Source organism: Belonocnema kinseyi, chromosome 8 (assembly GCF_010883055.1).
Source record: "Belonocnema kinseyi isolate 2016_QV_RU_SX_M_011 chromosome 8, B_treatae_v1, whole genome shotgun sequence".
NCBI classification, from domain to species: Eukaryota; Metazoa; Arthropoda; class Insecta; order Hymenoptera; family Cynipidae; genus Belonocnema; species Belonocnema kinseyi.
The window spans coordinates 11,802,628-11,823,476 of NC_046664.1; the positions used below are offsets into that span (position 1 = coordinate 11,802,628).

At 26.3% G+C, this 20,849-nt stretch overlaps 1 protein-coding gene across 1 annotated transcript in view; it reads right to left on the minus strand.

The window, feature by feature from the left end:
* The window catches only part of LOC117178858 (facilitated trehalose transporter Tret1-like), a 45,558-nt gene that overhangs the window by 4,280 nt on the left and 20,429 nt on the right, over nucleotides 1-20,849 (minus strand). The window contains exon 2 of the mRNA XM_033370366.1: nucleotides 6,931-7,238. Coding sequence (XP_033226257.1) covers nucleotides 6,931-7,238 — 308 coding nt within the window. The remainder of the gene's footprint in view (nucleotides 1-6,930; nucleotides 7,239-20,849) is intronic.

Genomic DNA, 20,849 nt, shown 5'->3' on the forward strand with positions numbered 1-20,849 from the left:
ACAGTCAAATTTTCGAACCACAAATGATTTTTCTACAAAAAAGTTTATGTTTAACCAAACAATTGAATTTTTATCCTAAAAGGACAAATTTTAAACAAAAAAAGTTCAATTTTGAAACAAAAACATTGACTCTTTAACTTCCTTAAGAAAAATACAATAGTAGACTTTTCAACGAAAAATATTTGAATTTTAAAGAAAATATATGAATTTTCAACCAAAGATTTGAATTTTTAAATAAAAAGAATGACTTTTGAACACAATTTTTACACATAATAGATGAATTTCTAACCTAAAATATAATAGTAGAATTTTCAACCAAAAATAATTAATTCTTAAACAAAAATATTTTGATTTTCAAGGAAAGATATGAATTTTCAACTAAAGATTTGAATTCTTAAACAAAAAGAATTTCTGTCAATAATAACTCAATTGTGAACGAATTAATACTAATATTACCCCAAATAGATGAATTCTTAACTGACTTTTCAAACAAAAATAATTAATTTTTAATCATGAATATTTGGATCTTAAGCGAAAGAGATCAATATTCATCTAAAAGCATGAATTTTCGACATTGTTAGTAATAATTTAATTTTCAATAAAAAAAAGGAATATTCAACTTCAAAAAATAATTTTTTTTATGAAAGTGTTTCTATAGATTTACTTATTTCATGAGACCAAAAAAATCTCTCTGGTTTTAGAAATAATTATTTTTACTTTTAATTCTATTTTATTCAGCAAAATTCTGAAATCGAATTGGCGATCTTCATGATTTCTGATCATGACTTGACAGTCACATTGTGACATAAGAATTAACGCTCGACAGTTGTTGTTACTCATAAAAATTCATAACAGGCAATTGATCTTGAGAATCGGATCTTTCTGATGCGCAATTTACTGATCGAATAAAAAATCCGAAATTGATTAACTGGTATTTGTTTATTTCAAATGAAGAGGAAAATTTTATTTTTTGAGAGTTAGAGCCTTCTGTGTGAAAGCACTCTTCTCCAATTGGAATGAGAAATCTATTTTTAGAAGAAAATTCAGTCTGGAGTGTTCCGAAATAGTCTTAACTTGCAAAATGACATCAAAGAACGGGATTAGGGTCTCGAACAAATTTTCAACAAAATAGTTAAATTTTTAACCAAGGAGATAAATTTTCAACTAAAATGATGAATCAGCAATCAATCTAACGCATTTTTAAGAGTGGAGTTCAACTTTCAAGCGAGCCGTTAAATTTGCAACTAGAAAATATGAATTTCCATCAAGAAAATTTATTTTATGCAAAAAAAAACAAATTTTTAACAAAATCGTCATCTCATAAATATAAAAAAAAAATTAAGTTAAATCTTCAACCAGAGGAATGATTTTTCAACTAACATAATAAATATTCAATCAATTTTTCTTACAGAAAATAGTTTCAACGATTTCAACAGAGCAGAAAAATTTATTCTTAAATAAATAAGTAAGATAAAATTTTATTGCATACAACATGATTAAAATAAATGTTTTTGCTCAATTTAAAAATTTTGTTATTTAATGTAGAAGCGTTTTTATTTAACTGCATTCGGTAACTGAAATTTTTTCCCTGTTTTGAGGAAGTAAATGTGGAAATTGAATAGCGTAAAATGACCCTATACAGAAATCTAAACACGCTATGCTACAGATTGCGATGACAGAAGATTACATTTTTATCGCGATCCGCAGCAGAGCCTGTTCTAATTTGTGGTCAGTGTCTTTTTGAGATTGTCAATTTCCACACAATAACTTCCTTAAAACTGGATAACCTTATGTGATAAAACTTTTTTGCCTTAATTAAAAAACACAATCGCTCAAAAGTGACCTGTTTTCTTTAAAAATAGTGCTATAGATTTTATAGAATTTTTTTCGCATTCTTGAAAAATACTTTTTTTAATTTTTAACAACAAAGATTAATTTTGAATCCAAAAGAACGAATTTTCTCTTCAAAATATAAATTTGCAAGAAAACAGTTATGTTTCCACAAAATATATTACTTTTTAACAAAATTAGCTTAATTTTAAACAAAATAATTTAATTGTCATTAAAATAGTTAAAATTTCAACAAAATATATTTTTTCTTAACCTGAAGATAGAAATTTTTAGAAGATAGCTGAATTTTTAGCAGAAAAGTTTTTTTTCAACCTAATAGTAGAGTTTTTTAACAAATAAAATAAATTCGGCACGCAAAACATAAGTACAATTTATAACTGAAACGAATTAACTTTCTACCAAAAATAGTTCGATTTGCCTATTGTGTTTTTTTTTTATGGAAATAAAATAACCTTCGAATCTATTCATTTGTTTGAAAATGTGTTTTAAACAAATTTTTCATTTGAAAAATAATGGTTTTTTTAATAACTCATCTTTATTTGTACAAAATTAATATTCTTGGTTGAAAAAAACAAACTTTTGTTCGAAAATTGCACTCTGAATTTTGAACTCTTTTCTTGAAATTTATTTTTTTTAAGATTCATCATTGCAGTTAAAAATTCATCTCTTTTGTTGAAAATGTAACTATTTTTCTGAAAATTGTTTTTTTTGTTAAGAATTAATTTTTATCACTGAAAATGTAACTATTTCATTTTTGGTTGAAGCTTGATACTTTTAATTGAAAATTAATCTTGTTTGGTGGAAAATTCACGTATTTAGATAAAAAGTCACATTTTTTTATAGGAAAAATTAATTTCTTTAGTGAAAAATTAATCTTTTTTTGTAAAAAATTTAATTACTTAAATAAAATTTTATCTCTTTGTTGGAAAATTTATTATTTTATTAAAAAATTCATTTTTTTTTGTTAAAATTCAAATTATTTTCAGGATAACTGATTTTTATCTTATTGATTTTTATTTTATTAGATTCAACTGTTTTTTATTTCAAACAGAAATATTTTTTTTTGAAGTATTAACTATTAAATGTTTTCTTCAGAATTAATTTTTTGGTTTGAAAAATCAACTTCTGGGTTTAAAATAGAACGACCTTCTAAAAAGTTTACTTTTTTGTCGTTAAAGATTGATTAATTTAGTTGAAAATTCAAATATTCGATTGAAAATTAAGTTTTTGGTTGGAAAACCATATTTACCGTTTTAAATTTGTTCTTTATAAGTTGATATTCAGCTATTTTTGTGGCAAATTCATGCATTTTTTGGAAAATTATTCTATTTAGGAAGAACATTAATATTGCCGTACTTTTTCGGTACGAATAAGGTAGCTAAACAAAAATTTTCTTTAATTAAATTTAACTAGCGAAAAACCGTTTTGTTGTTCAAACTTTGTTTTAAAAACTAAAGATGCAATGATTCCATTTTTAATTGAAAATTTATTTTTCTTAGTGGTAATTTGAACTATTTTTTTTCAAGGATAAGCTTGCTTGATTGAAAATTAATTTCTTTATCTGGAAAAGTTGACTATTTTGTTAAAAATCTATTAATTGTTGTAGAAAATTAGTTTTCTTGATTGAAAATTTATCTATTTGGCTGAGGATCAACTATTTTGTTCAAAATTATTTTTTTTTTAATTTAACCTTTTGATTATATATTTTTGATGTTTAAATTATTTTTTTTTAAATGCATGTTTAACAGTTATTTTTTTGGAAAATTCGTTATTTTTATTGCTTAAAATTAGTTTTTTTTGTTTTGAAAATTATATTCACTATTGCGTTGACCATTCATCTTTCGTAATTGAAAATTAACTATTTTGTTAAAAATTTGTATTTTTTCATTCCATTCACCTAGTCCATATTTGGGAGGGGGGTTTTAAAATGACTTTTTAAACTGAAAATTCAAATATTTTATTTTTAACTAAATACTTATCTAGTTCAGTTGAAAATTGCACTACTTGGTTAAAATTCATGCATTTTTTGAAAATTCGTTTTTTGATAGGAAATTAATCTTCGTGTTTGGAAATTCATCATGCAGGTTAAAGATTCACCTATTTGGAAAAAATCCAACCATTTTTTAAACAATTTTAATATTTTGTTAAAAACTAAAATATTTGGTTAAAGCCACCTTCTTTGGTAGAAAATTCGACGGTTTTGTTAAAAAATCGTCCATTTGGAAAGATAAATAATGTTCTTCATTGAAAATTATTCCGTTTTGCAAGCCTTTTTGTTAAAAAATAATATGGTTTGTTGAAAATTAAGAATTTTGCTTATTATTTTTTTCAATTCATATTTTTAACTGTATTTAGCTGGTTGAAAATTGATTTTCTTTATTGTTCAAAATTATTTCTTTGAATTCAAAATTGAACAATTCCATTTTTTACAGAAAATTAATAATTTTTTGTTAAAAATCCAACTATGGCGTTAAAGATTCATCATTCTTGATTTTTAAACTTAACTTTCTTTTTAGCTTGATATATTTACTATTTATTTTAAATTTATTTATTTGGGTAAAAAATTATTCTCCTTTGTTGAAAATTTACCTATTAATTTGAGAATTTAACTTTTTTTAAATTCGTCTTTTTTCGTTGAATTAAACCAGTTGAAAATTTGTCATTTGGTGGGGAATTAATCTTCTTGGTAGAAAATTTAGCATTTAGGTTGAAAATTAAGCTATTTGGATAAATTCAACCGTTTTCTTGAAAGCTTTATTATTTTCTTGAAAATTCAAATATTTCGTTCAAGTTATCTTTTCTGGTAGAAAATTCTACTGTATTGTTGAAAATTCTTCTATTTAAATAAAAATTAATCCCGTTTGTTTAAAAATTTTTGTTCAGAATTCAACTACACATATTTTGTTAAAAATTTGTCTTTTCTAGTTGAATTAAATTGGTTGAAAACTCATTTTCTTTATTATTAAAAATAAGCTTTTTGAATATAAAATTTAAGGATTCCATTTTTAGCAGCAAATTTACCTTTTTTATTTAAAAATCCATCTATTTGCTTGAGGATTCAACTATTTTGTTAAATGTTCGTATTTTTCCGTAGAAATTAACCGGGATGTAATTTATTTTCTTTACGTTGAAGGTTAGTTTTTGAACTAAAAATTAAGTTTTTAATTTTTAATTTAAAGCTTATCTTATTTAGTTCATAATTTAACTACTTGGTTAAAAATTAGTCTTTTGGTAGAAAATTAGTCTTCTTGGTTGAAAATTCATTGTCTTTAAAGTTTTATTTTTTTTACATATCTAAATATTTTCTTAAAGTATTCCTTCTTGGTTGACAATACGACTGTCTTGTTGCAAATTCTTCTATCTGGATAAAAATTAATCTCGCTTGTTGACAAATAATCTTTTTTAAGACTCAACTATTTTGTTAAAAATTCGTCTTTTCTGTTTGAATTCAATTTGTGGAAAATTCATTCTCTTTATTGTTAAAAATTAATTATTTGAATTTAAAATTTAAAGATTCCATTTTTAGCTGAAAATTTATCTTTTCTTGTTAAAACTTTATCTATTTAATGGACAGTTGATAGTCGCTTTTTGGGGGGTTGAAAATTATTTTTTTAAGCTACAAATTCAACTATTTCATTTTTAATTAAAAATTCATCTTATTCATTTGAATATTCAGCTATTTGGAAAATAGTCAATCAATTTCTAAAAATATTATTTTTTTGAAAATTTCAATATTTTCCTAATCATCATTCTTGATACAAAATTCAACTGTTTTGTGAAAATTTGTCCTCATGGATAAAAAATCCTCTTTTATAGTAGAAAAGGCCTTTCTCTTGGTTGAAAATCATTTCTTTTGTCTGAAAATGAACATTTTTCTATCGAAAATAAACTTTTCGGGTTAAAAAAATTGAACCGCCTTCTAACAATATTTTTCTTTTTGGCTCTCAGTAATATTATTCTGTTTCTTTAACCCATATTGTGCATTGTGGGTGTCTGTGTCCCCAAGCAATTTTCAAACTCTTATAAACCATACTTATTTCGAAAAAATTGAATAAGTATCGTCATCTAGCTTTAGTTGGAGACAGTAACTGTAAGGTAAGTAGTTTAGCATACTGCTTCAAGCGTCAGTCTACTAGCAGCAGCTTCTGAAAGTAGAGGTAAACAAATCGTGGGTCTTAAACACCCAGTGTGAACTTAGTGAGTGAAAAAGTAATTTTAGAGCAAATTTGGTTAAAATTTTATTGATTTATGTTTACTTTCTAACGTAAGTATACCATAAAAAGTGAAATAATTTTTTTTTTATTATTTCATACTTTTTTTCTTTGTAGATGGCTGATAACTTAAGGTATCGGGTCATGCGAGAGTAGACTGTGGATGTGTTGAATAAAATAGAATTGTTAAAATACAGTTATATACGTCTCTTTTCAATTTTTTGTATTTTTATGGTATTTAATGGCAAAGTTTCTCAATTTTTATGATAATAAATCGATTTAAAAGCAAAAAATCTGATTCATCATTTTATCATAAAATTGACTTTTCAACTGTGCAAATAAATATATTTTTTGAAAGCACCCATGTTGCAATATTTTATTTTATGAAAGTACACTATTTCAAGAGTATAGTCATAAATTTTTAGGTTAAAATGAATAAAATTTTGTGAGCTATGAATTTTTAAGTAAAAACCCCCATTTTTTCACTCTTTTCAATAATTTTTTAAAGAAAAATAAAATAAATAAATGGATATAAAATAAACTACCTTATAAAAGACACCTTAAACTATATCGGATAATTTTGTTGTGACAAAATATTCAATAGTGGTTAAACAATACATTATTAAATATGCTGGGGTCTAGAATACCCACGATGCACTTTACCGTGATTTTTACCATGTATGCACTTTAAGGGTTAAATCGTAAAAAACTATTTTTCACAGATATCTCATTTTTAGCTCGGGAACCATCTAATGAGAAAAAAACGAAAAAAGGGGAAATTTATTGAAAACAGGAGAAAAATAGCAATTTTTTTAAAGAGCAAAATAGGGAAATCGGATAATAATTATAACATTTGAAATAAACTTACAAATCCAAGTTCTTTCGCTATCAGTGGTGCTTATGGTATTATTTGAATCTTTGAGTTGTGCATTGACGATGGCTGAAAAACCAAAAACCATTCCAGTGTTTACGGTGCCTAATTGTGCGACAAGCGCTGCCAAGACCTGCCTGAATGCGCTACCTCTTGACCTTTTATCATCGCTGGGATAATTATAATTTCCATTTTTTTCTAGCAGATTTTTTTCACTTTTCAAAAGCGTTGGAGGTTGAATCGAGGACAGATGTCCTGAATCCACAAGTGCCGCCTTTTCCGGGTCTTGAATCTCCGGAGATTTCCTGGAAAGATAAACAAAACTTTAATTTATTTTGCATTAAAAAATTATTCAAAGTAGGCGAATTGGGCCTAGAAAAAAGGGATTCGTATACAAAAAAAAGTTCATCAATCTTTCCTGAATTATTTTTATAGTCGGAGATAAAAACGAACCTTGAAAAAATTTGAGAACATTTCTGTAACTTTCACGATTTAATGTAAATTTTTTTTTATTAACTCTACAAGAGTTCTGTAAACTTTATATCAAACTCTGATTTTAAAATCTCGATAAAATACATAGAGAAATTTATAAACAAATGCTGAAAACTTTTGTAGAAATCACATTTTAGGTATTGAGAGTTTTTGTTTTAAAATAGTGCGCATCCTATTAAAAAAAATTGTTATTGAAGATTTTATTTCAACTTGCATCGTTTTTCCAAGAACTAAATTTTCTATTTTTAATCTGATTTATTACGATTGAAAGAAAATTTACTCGTCCCGTCTAAAAATTATAAATAAATAAATTTTATATCCTGTTTTGGTAAACAATTTTTGTGATATGATTTTTTTTCGTGCCTTGCGTCGTTTTTCCGAAAATTTATTTTTTTTATTTTCAATGTTGTTGTTTACAAATAAAATAAAAACTACGCATCCGATCAAAAAATGACCAATAACAAATTTGTCAATCTTTTTTTATTGCATCATTTTTGTTCAGTCATCATTTGTCGCATTCTGCATATTTTGACCGCAAAATGGAATATTTGACTTTTTATTATGAGCATGATGACAAAATTTAAATTTTCGATTTTTCAAGAAAATTTGAAACGTTATAATAATCTTGTAGGGCGTTCAAAAATCAACATTTTTATTTTCTTGACTTTTTTCATGTCGTACTACAAATAGCTGCATAGAAAATTTGTGAATCTTAAAAAAAGTGGTCTAAAAATTTTTCAAACTTTTTTTTTTAAGTTCTCGCGATGACATATTAAAAATCTACAGACAGACGGACGCACACATTCATAAAAAACCTGTTTTTCAGATTCAGGGGGTCTCAAAACGTGTACATTTAACAAAAATGAAGGGAAGGGGGGGGGGGGGGGGGGGGGGTGGTCAAGTTTTACACAAATAATACCTTCTCTTATGAGAAAGTGAAAATCAATTTTAAAAAAAAGAATAATTTTTAACCAGTAAATTTCAGCAAAAAAAAGACGAGTTTTAACAAAATACTTGAATCATCCAAAAATAAAGAAGTCTCAACAAAGAAGATTAATTTTATAACTAAAAAGTCAAATTTTCAATAAAAGATTTCAGTTTTGAAACTGAACAGAACCCAAAGAGATGAATTTTGAAAAAGAAAATTAAAATTTTCTATCAAAAGCGATTAATTTTCAACTAAATTGTTGAATTTTCAAATGACACAGATAAGTTTTTTAAGAACCCAAAAATATGTTCTAACATGTTGAGTTTTCTACCAAATAGTTGAATTTTTATCTGAAAAATAAAAATTTTCAATAAAAAAATATACAGTTTCAAGAAACAATGAACACGCTAAATTTGCATGTTAAAAAAATTAATTAAAAAATAATGAAATCTTTAAGTAGTAGAATTCAACAAAAAACGACGAATTTTTAATAAAATACATTAATTTTCTACGAAATAGTTCAATTTTCAAATTTCAATGGAATGAAAGAAAAGGTTGAAAAATTAAATTTTCAGATAAAAAATTAATCTTAAATACGTAAAAACAACGAACTTTCAACAGAATACATCAATTTACAACCCACTTGTTAACCTTTGAAGCAAAAAAGACGAATTATCTACAAAAAAGATGAATTTTCAACCTAAAAATACTTTTAATTAAATAGTTTTATTTTAAACCAATTTTTTGAATTTTTACTCAAAGAAGAATTAATTTTCAACCAAGAATCAATATTTTTAGTATTGTACAAATTTAAAATTTGATAAATGAAATTTTTAATATTTTAAAATATTTAAAAGTGTTCAAGATATTTGTTATGAAACGGGTCCCAAATATTTGTCACACAGCCCTGCACAGATGTAGCTTATATTTAAGATTTTTTTGTATTCTTCAACCTAGGTTAACTGCGAAGCTTTAGGCGTAGGGAATTAGGAATACGGAACTTATAGGGTTCGGCCAGCGGCGAATAAAAATTTTCATAGCGTGCGATTATATATAGTGTAGGAATTGTGTAATAGTAAATAATTGTGTTCTTGAACATGTTAACAATTATTAGAGGAAAAAATTGTATAGAACTGTTTTCTATAGTTTTGAGACTAGTCTGCGTTTTTCGTATTCTGTATTCTGATAGAGATTACGTCACCTCGGTCTTTAAATTTTTTAGAACTTTGTAATACGTTTCGTTGAATAGTTCAAATCATTGTAAAACAAATACGATTTTAACTTTTATCAAACTATCCATCGTATCCTCTACTATAGTATTAATTCTGTAAAATGCAATTAAGAATTTTTTTAGTTTAGCACATTGAAAAATAAATGTGTCTTTTAGGATTGACCAAGAACCGAGCTTTTGAGAACTTAAGGCGCTTCAAATGTATTTCGGTTTGCTTGATCCACTATACGTCTAAAAGAATGAATCTCTGAACGTAATATTTTTAACATATAATCTAAAGGCAATTGTACCAGTTTGAACAGAGAGCTTTTTGCAGAAAATCTTCTTGTTTTTTTTCTAATTGAAAATGGAATGTGTTTTTGCGCCTAAAACCGGCAGCACCTTCTAGAAAATGCAGTGCAGCGTACACAATAGTCAGGGTGTGGCCGGTTTTAGGCGAATCAAAAACTCCATTTTCTATCACAATAAAAGAAAACTGAACATTTTTATGAAAAAAACTCTGTCCAAGCGAGTATTATTGTCTTTATATTATGAGGTAAAAATACTACTTCGATAATTCATCCTTTTAGACGTATGATTAAAAAGAAGTTGAGACTCGTTTGAAGCGCCTTAATGTCTCTGATTATTAATTATTGCAATTTTTCTTGTACAATTTGACCTTTTCATGTTGAAGCTTTCTTTTTTAATTTACTTTCAAAAATGAAATAAGTTTTTCCAACCCCCTCCTCCCGTAATTTTCCCTTCCTACTTCCCCACTTCAACCACCGCTTCCCCTCCCCCCACCAACTTCTTTTTCAATAAATGCCGCTTCTCTTGACTTCAACCCACACTTCCCTGAGTTTTGAGTTGTTTGCTGTGTACTGCGAGTTGTGATTTATGAGCTGCGAGTTAGGAGTTAGGTATCCGAATTCAGGAATTGGAAGTTATTAGTTAGAAGTTAGGCGCTAGAAGTTCGGAGTCAGGAGTTAGGAGTCAGAAATCAGGAGTTAGTAGATATGAGTTAGGAGTTAGGTGTTAGAAAGTCGGAGTTAGAAGTCGGGATTTATGTTTTAAGGGGTCATTCTAGTAACTACCCCCGAAAAACGCTATTTTTGTGAATTTTTTATCAAATATTAAAAAATATATGGATGTAGGATTTTGTGGGCTTAATAAATACAATCTTGAAATAAATAAAAAAAATTTTATTCATTTTATACACTTTTTATGTACAAAAAAGTCAGTCAAACGCAACGCCTCGAAAAGTAGGTAGGTTCGGCTTGTTAAAAAAATCTGAAACTGGGCCATCTTAGATAGAAAAAAAATTAGGTTAAGTAAGATAATGTCTATATCCCCTACACATTTTCCTTAAAGTGCAAAAATAAAAAAATGGCAGCTAAAAGACCAAGAACATTCTTGTTTTTTTCACTGATTTTCGTAAAATATTATAGATTTATTCAACTGAAGGCGTATGAAATGAAAAAATAGGTTTAAATGCATTTTAAGAGTGCATTTATTAACTCCCACAAATCCTATAACAACATCTTTATCAATAATCTCATAAAAATGTACAGAACTAGCCTTTTTTCGGGGGTAGTTTCTAGAATGACCCCTTAAGAGACAGATGAGAGGAGTAATGAGTTAGCAGTTAGGCGTCAGAAGTTAGGAGTTATGATTTAGCATTAAGGCGTTAGAATTTCGTAGTTAGAAGTCAGAATTCAGGTGTTAGAGTTAGAAGTTAGGACTAATGAGTTAGAAGTTAGGCGTTTGAAATTAAGAGACAGTATTCAGGTGTCAGGAGTAATAAATTCGGAGTTATGAGTTAGGATTAATCCGTTAGAAGTTTTGAGTCAGAATTCAGCATTCAGGCGTTAAGAGTTAGAAATCAGGAGTTAGAATTCAGCATTCAGGCGTTAAGAGTTAGAAATCAGGAGTTAGAATTCAGCATTCAGGCGTTAAGAGTTAGAAATCAGGAGTTAGAAATTAGGAGTAATAAGTTAGGAGTTAAGCGTTAGAAGTTAGGAGTCACGAGTCACGATTCAGGTGTTAGAAGTCAGGAATATAAAGCTAGGAGAAGGATTAAAACAAAAGGATTAATTAAAAAAACAATAGTTAAACTTTCAACAAAATAGGTGCATTTTCATCTATGTAGTTTAATTTTAAATTGAGAAAGATAAATTTTGAAATGAACAGTTCAATAGTAGAGCTTCAACAAAAAAAAGAAAGATTCTTCAGACAGTAATTAAACCGGTAATCAGACAAATCTAACATCAGATATTAATGAATTAATTAACCTGGTTGACAAAATAACAAAAAACGAATTTTATCAAAAATAGTGGAAGTTTCAACCAAAATAGTCTAGTTTTTTCATGAAAAGACATCAATTTTGAAACGTAAAAATTGAATTTTAAAGCAAGAAAGAGAAAAAAATACTAATCTCCAACAAAAGAGTTGCATTTTCAAACTAAAATTATAAATTCTTAACCAAATAAAATATGGAGTAGAATTTTTTCGCAAAATACATGAATTTATAAACAAAATAGATTAATTCTAAATGAAAAATATAATAGTTTAAGTTGTTTCAATCAAAAATATTTTTTATGAAATCAAACACAGTTGAATTCAACAAAAAAAGTAAAAATTTACAACAAAATAGTTGAATTTTTAACTCAAATAAATTAGAATTTGTTACCAAAATAAGTAAATTTTGAAATTAAAAAAGTCAAATTTAAAAGAAAGTAAAAAAACCAAAAAGGCGTATTCTCTACAAAACAGTTGCATTTTCAAACAAATAATGAGTTTTTAACAATAAAGTTACTTTGTTTAAAAAAAAATTTCGATTGAAATCAATCACTGTTGATTAAAATAAAATGAATTTGCAAAAAAATAGTTAAATTTTCAACTTAAATAATTTATTTTTTTTTAACAAGGGCATTAATTTTTGTATGAAAAAGTCGAATTTTGAAGCAAACCCAGTTGAATTTAACGAAACAAACAACAACAAAAAAAATAATTTACAAAAAATAGTGGAATTTTTAACGAAAATAAATGAGTTTTTATTTTATTTAAAGACGCAAATTTTAAAATGAAAAAATTAAATTTTAAACCAAAAAGACGAATAACCTACTAAACAGTTACATTTGGAAACCAAAAATATGAATTTTTCACAATGAAATGACTTTTCAACCAAATAAAAATAGTCGATTTTTTAACAAAATGCTACAATTTTTCAAAAAATAGGTTAATTTTCGACGAAAAATATAATAGTTGATATTATTTCAACCAAAAAATATTTTGATTGAAATCAAACACAGTTGATAAACCTAAAAAAGTGAACAAATTTTACCCTTGAAACGTAAACATTTAAGATTATCTAAACCCTTTTCAATCAGAATGCATAATATTGCGCAATATAACATACTAAGTACTCGCGTACTGCGGCCATTGTGATGCGATAGTCGCAACCGTCTCTTGCACTGCCCCTTGAGAAATTGCGTGGGCCATAAGTTCTAAGGATTACAAAACTGACCCCTAAGAGTTATAAATAAAGTAACTTTTCAGTAACTCAGTTAATTGTTACAAGTTACTACCCAACTCTGAAGTAGCTCTTTTTCGAAAAGTATACGAGTAATATAATTTTTTCAAATTTTTTGATATTTCAGGGATAAATTTTATAAAATTTGTGTAGTTTTAAAAGTTATTCGCTCGTTTTTCTATAAAATAAGATGTAGCTTTGGCAGCTTGTTCAAAGTCAACATGACTGCTTTGTCAGAACTCACTATTTTTATCGTCTATCTGTTGTCTGGTAGATAACAAGGAACACTCAACGATATTGCTCATTAAAATACTTGCAATTTTCGCGAAAATAACAAAGGAAAACAATTCGTAAGTCTCATAATAGTATGTGCTATTTTTTATAAATTTTTAAATTATGATTAGTTAAGTACTTGTGGTTAGATTAAAATTACATTTACTTTAAAAAATGGAATTTAAATTCATTGCTTTTAATTTCATGATATCTATTTTTTCTAAATTATTCTAGTCCTGTAATCTTATTTCAGCAACAAATAAGAATCAGTAATCAAATTTTGTTAGTAATAATTTTTAGCTGACTTTAAGAAACATTTAAATTTAGCTAAGATAGAATAAAAAGTGATTCAATTAAAATGAATTTCTTTTATAATTGATGTAAAGAAAATTCTATTGTATGATAACAATTAAATTTAGATAAAAATGTCTAACGCCCTTTATCCAAAAAGTTTTGAATTGAAGATGAAATTTTATTTCTCAAATTATTACTTTAGATTTTCTTTTTTATCAAGAGATGCAGGTAGAGAAATTTAATTGCAATATTTCTATACAATATTTAATGATATTATTAAATTAATTAATTAAAACATTTTGCGTTCAAAATGTGTGAAATCGTATAGCACTTAAGTGAAATCTTTTTCATCAGAAAGTTGAAAATGTAAACCTTTGAAATTGAACAATTTGTAATTTAATAATTGCAAAGTGATGTGTTTGAACATTTATTAACAACTTTATATTATTAATTACTAATAATATTTGACTCTGGATTAAAAGCTAAACGATTTTTCAGCTGAAACTTTAGAACTTTATTTTTAAAATTCTATCAGTTTAATGTTAAATAATAGAAACTTTTTCAATGATAATTTAAGAATGGAATATAATATAATTTTTGAAGCCTTTAGGTGAAAACTTATTGGAACTTAACTATTAAATTGAAATATTAATTAATTTAAAGTACGTTAATTTTAGATTTTTTAATTTTGATTATCAGGAAAAAAGTATTTCAGATATGTTTGTGAAAAATTCTGGTAGATGACAAACAGAATAACAACGTTTTTTCTGATATTTTTTAATTTGATGAACATTAAAAATATTCTAGTTTTTTAAATGTTTCAAATATCGCAGAAATCATTTTTCTAACAAAATTAAGAAACTTGATAAAATAATCCATACATTCTTCTCAAAAAAGGAGTAATTTTTAATTTTTAAGTTGCACTAATTCTAAGCTGATCCAAATTTAAAAAGAAAATTCGAAAGAAGTAATGTCGTTTCAAGTTTGGAAATATAATTTTCGAGACTTCGAATTTCTTATCTGAATTAATTTAAGGCTTCTTCTTCGAAAATGTTATATTACATTTTTTTTAAATTCATAATGAAATATTTTATTTTTAGTTTTAGAAGCTTAGTACAAAGAAAAGTTTTACTTTGAATGAATTAATTTTTAGATTAGTTTGAAATACATCAAATTAAATATTTTTTTAGGTAAAATAATTTACATACTGAAAAAATTGTTTCTCTTTACCATTAAGCCATTTCCCATTCGGGGTAGAATAAATGACATTTATTGATTAAAGATAAAATAATTAAATATTTCAATAAGCATATTTTTTCAGATGTCAAATATATATTTTTTAAATTATTACTTAAAATAAAAAAAAATATCTCAAAAGAAATAAAGATTTTGATTAGAAGAGCAATAATTTTTCCTAAACTAATTAGGGAATCTTTTCGTGTCGTGAATTTGACAGGTTAGTTATTTTATACTTTGGAAATTTTAAAGTTCATTAATATTATAAACTGTCAAAAATTGTATTATTCAGAAATTCTCAATTTCATTAATATCAAAAACTGTCGGGAATTCAATTGTTCGGAAATTTTTGTTTCCGGTAATATTATAAAACATTAGGGAATTTCCACAACCGGAATTCTTATATTTCGGAAATTTTAGAATTGAGGGAATTTTCAGTATAAAATATTTCATTATTTAGGAAATTCACAGTATCAAACATTTTATTTCCTAAATTTTCTCATTATTCCGTATAGCATACAAAAGCCAAAATGTATTTTTATTAAAAAATTTTTAGCTAAATTTCACGATATAAGAATAAAGTTTCTTTTTAAAAATTAATTTTTCTTTTTTTTAAAAGGGTCCGTTAAAAATTTAATGCATTAATTGGATGAAAATTGAACCACTTTGTTTAAAAACTATTGTGTTAGTTCGTGAAAAATTTTTTGTCTAAAAAACAAGCTATTTTATTGAAAATTTGTCTTTATACTGAAAATCCATTTTTTCAACTGAAAACTTAACCATTGCATTTTTTGTTGAAATCGGTCTTTTTTAAATTCAAGTTTAACAACTTGGTTGAAAATTAATTTTTTGTTAAAAATTCATATTTTTGGATTGCGAATTCTTCTCTTTTGATAAAAATATTATTTTTTCTTCATTAAAAATGCAACTGACCAGTTAAAAATTAATCTGTTTTGATTGAGAATTCAAATATCTTGTTGAAAATTTATGTTTTAGGTTGAATTGAACTGTTCTTAAATCAAATAAAAAATCTTTACTTGGTTGAAATATTTACTATGTATTATATTTCTCGATCAAGGTTAATCTTTTTTCATTGCGAACATAACTATTTATATTGATTCGAACATGGTGCAAAGCTAAACTTCTTTATAAAAAATAAATGGTTAAAATATGAAAAAGTAAAAATAACTAGTATGAAGCCTTTTTTTTGTTAATTGAAATGCACTTTGAAATTAAAAGCGCCTGTTTTCGATTCACCATGGGCACAGTCCCTGTGGCACTTTGCCCGTTTCCAGACGGAGTAAAATTATAATATTTTAAATTCACAAAAAAAAACTAGACTATTTTTTGAAAAAAGGACTCTAGTCGTGCACATGCATAAGCCTTTAGATTATATAATAACAATATTAAATCAAAAGACTCATCTTTGTAGCCGTATTTTGTATTATTTTAAATATCCACTCGTTTGAAGTACCTTAAAGGTGAAGGTTCGCGCTTTAAAACTACCCTAGAGCGGGGAAAAATTTAAGTTTTAAAAATAGTTATAAGACATCAAAGTAAAGGCACCGAATTAATTTTTAGCTCCAATAAATTTTTATATTTGTTTATGCCTCAGAAATTGTCGCTCTCTCGGTTAATATAAACGTAGCCGTGACCGTAACCCTCAAGCCTTGAAAGCACTTGTGTGCTATCTATAGAAATGGGACGAGATCGATAAATAAGTTGCAGAGATTCGCATCAACTCGTGGCTGACTTTTAACCCGAAGACAAATAAGAACAGCTGCATTTTATTTTTCATGAAGAAAATTACCCCCATAACACTCAGTGCTTTCGTAATATTTTAAAGAATATTTAATTAAATAATTGGAAATATTTCAAAAGAATATTTCAGCAATGTTCAAGAAACAATCGTCGGCGACTTATGTCATAATAATTTTCGATAAAAACTGATTTTAAGTTATTTCATATCAAAAGAGATACATCAAAGAGACTTTTCAGTGAGCTAAAATTTTGGTGACGTCTTTACGACATCTTTACGACATATTTAAGACAACTTTACGACATCCTATGTCCATGTCGTTTTGGTCTCTTTGCGATATCGTAAGGACGTCGTCAGATCATACGACCTTTTTACGATATCGTAAAGACACATCAACGACATAGACATAGGATGTCGTAAAGGTGTCCTAAATATGTCGTAACAATGTCGTAAAGACGTCGTGAAATTTTGTGCCCATTAGGTTTAAAGGATTTAAAACAACACTTTAATTGAAATTAGGAAATCTGAAGATATTGTTAACGAGTTACTGAAATTTTATTCAAAAAGATTTCAATGAATTTGAAAATATTTCAAGGGTTGTACATTTTCAAAAATGTTTTCGGGAATTTAAGAAAACAGGATTTCTAAAAATTCAAGTGATTTTAAGAAATTACTACAGGGAGTTGACGGGATTTAAAAATTTCCCTTTAAAGGATTTAAAAATAATTTAAAAAGGTTTAAGGATTTACAAGTCATTTTCAAGAATTTTAAGAAAAAATTTAGTGATTTTAAAAAATATCAAGCGAGCTATTGAATTTTATTTTAAAAGATTTTTATGAATTTTAAGAGCTTTCAAATTATTTTAGAAAAGTTGAAAGAATTGTACAACAAAATTCAGAGGAGTTTAAGGATTTTCAAGAATTTTTACAGGATTTCTAAAATTTAAGTGATTTTAAGAAATTACAAGGGACTTGCCGATATTTTAAAGTTTTTTTTTTAAAGGATTCAGAAATAATTCAAAATAATTCAGCCACGAAAGATTTTAAATGATTTTAAAAAAGTTGAAGGGATTTCAAAAAAATTCAGGGGAGTTAGAGGATTTAAAAAAATCTAAAAATAATTCAAAAAGGTTTAAGGATTTACAATAGATTTTATAAGATATTAAGACAGTTTCAGTGATTTTAAAGAATGTCAAGTGAGTAATTGACAAGTTACTAAAAAAGATTTCAAAGTATTTTAAAAAACTTAAAGATTTAAGGAATTTTCCAGTGATTTAGAGAAATTAAAAAAAAAATGTTAAGGATTTTAGGAGATTTGAAATCATTTAGTGTGTAACAAAAGATTTTACATGATTTTAAAGAAGTTAAGGGCATGTGACACAGATAAATACCTATATTACCGACCACAGTTTTTCAGTTCACTGAATGTTTTTTTGAACCTAAGAACTTTTTTTGTAAATAAAATATCGAGCTGAAACTTTGGGAAATGTATTAGAGTACAATAAAGTACGTTTAGGTACTGCAGTTAGGTAGGAACTTCACTGAAAATTATTTCATCTTTTTTCTGAACCTCAACATTTTTTGAACGTTCCAACTTTTTTTATACATAAAATATCGGTCTCAAAGTTTGAGAAATGCAAAAACCGAAAGAAAACTACGTTTAAGTGCAAATCTTAATAATAAAAGATCTAAAAAAAATTTGAACTATCAATTCCATCGGCATCAGCCGGTAACGTTGTGCACGAAAATACGAACCCTCTGGAGCCTCGTCTAGTGGCCGCCAGGGTTCGTATTTTCGTGTACAACGTTACCGGCTGAATCCGATGGAATTGATAGTTGAAATTTTTTTTTACATCTTTTATTATTAAGATTTGTACTGGAACGTAGTTTTCTTTCGGTTCTTGCATTTTTCAAAGTTCGAGACCGATATTTTATGTATAAAAAAAGTTGGGACGTTCATAAAATGTTGAGGTTCAGAAAAAAGATAAAATAATTTTTAGTGAAGTTACTATCAAAATGCAGTATCTAAACGTATTTTATTGTACTCTAATACATTTCCCAAAGTTTCAGCTCGATATTTTATTTACAAAAAAAGTTCTTAGGTTCAAAAAAACATTCAGTGAACTGAAAAACTGTGGTCGGTAATATAGGTATTTAGCTGTGTCACATGCCCTTAAAGTGATTTTAAAAAAATTCAGAAGAGTATGAGGATTTTCAGGAAATGTTACAGGATTTCTAAAAATCCAATTTTAAAAAATTACTATGGATCTTAAAGTTTCTTTTCGAAAGATAAAAAAGTCTAAAAATAATTCAGAAAGGTTTAAGGATTTACAAGAGATTTTAGAAGACTTTGAGACAGTTTTAGTGATTTTAAAGAATGTTATTTTAAAAAATTTTAATGAATTTTAAGAAAATTCTAGGGATATAAAGAAATTCAAAGATTTTAAGGATCTTCAAGACATTCAAAGAAATTTAAGAAAAATTGGAAAATTTTAGGCAACTACAATTAATTTTAGTCAATTTCGAGATATTTCAAAAGATTTAAAATGAGTAACAAGAATTTGAAGGGATTTCAAACAAAAATTTGGAGAAGTTTAACGATTTTCAAGAAATCTTACAGGATTTCTAAGAAAAATCACAGTCTTTAATAATTTTTATTTTCTCCTTGTACCTTTCCAAGCGCAAAAATAATCGTTTCACATCTTTAAAAAACTCACTTTAAGTACGCACTACCAAAATTCCAAAAATTTGCCTGTCAACTATCACAACATTGCAACCTAACCTCAATCACGGAAAAGCGTTTTTTTCATGCATTGTTCAAATAATCGCACACTTCCCAAATTTCCAACATTATTTAAAGAAATGGCTTTTCTATAGGAAAAGCAAAGCGATATAACGATTTTTCAATTGCTTTCATCTAAAAAATTTAATTTTAGTCAAACTCCTATTTGATCAATGCTTTTCAGTCCACCAAGTGGTAAAGCCTTATAGATTTTGACGTTACCGACCGAGCGTGACGTAATGTTAGAAAACTCAAATGCATTGCACTTGCCCTATGTTGCTAGAACATTGGCTGAAATGTTTGTAGAATGTCTCTGTAAAATGTTCTTAGAATATATTTTTGAAAGTTTGTTTCTCAATTTATTTGCAGGTTATGTATATTATTTTGGGAATCTTATATACTTGTAACTATGTTATAATACTTTATTTTAAATTTCATAAGAGAAGTTCACGAATTTATATTTATTTGTAACTTTATTTACATAAAGATTAAAAATAAATTTTGTTACATGAGAATCATATTTACAGTTTTGGTCCTCTTTCTCTTGAAATCTGTAAAATAATTACCCATATTATTTAAAAATATATTTTATGAGATAATCTAATCAGATAAATTTATATTCTCGTATAGCCTATAAGATAATAAATAAACAAATATTGCTAAAAATATTTAAGTTACCTAGAAATTTATTTTGACGTCAAATTTGATCAAAAGAAGGGTCTTTCAAAATTCAAAGTTTGTAGCGAATTTTTCGTCCGAATGTTACATTTTTTATAATAAATTTCACGAATCTCGCAACAAAAATTAATAATTGGAATTCAAAAATATGAGAAGAAACATATAAATATCGTTTGATGTGTTTTAACTTAAAGTCACAATTTTTGACAGTGAATTATTAATGACTGACAATAACTCATAAAATAAATAGTAAAAAGGAACTATTTGTCAATAAGGATGATCTTCGTTACTAAAAAAATATTCCATTGATTAAAAGATGATACGTATTTTAAGGGCATGTGACACAGCTAAATACCTATATTACCGACCTCACTTTTTCAGTTCACTGAATGTTTTTTTAAACCTAAGAACTTTTTTTCGAAATAAAATATCGAGCTGAAACTTTGGAAAATGTATTAGAGTGCAATAAAGTACGTTTAGGTACTGCATTTTGGTAGGAACTTCACTGAAAATTATTTTATCTTTTTTCTGAACCTCGACATTTTTTTAACGTTCCAACTTTTTTTATACATAAAATATCGGTCTCAAAGTTTGAGAAATGCAAAAACCGAAAGAAAACTACGTTTAAGTACAAATCTTAATAATAAAAGATCTAAAAAAAATTTGAACTATCAATTCCATCGGCATCAGCCGGTAACGTTGTGCACGAAAATACGAACCCTCTGGAGCCTCG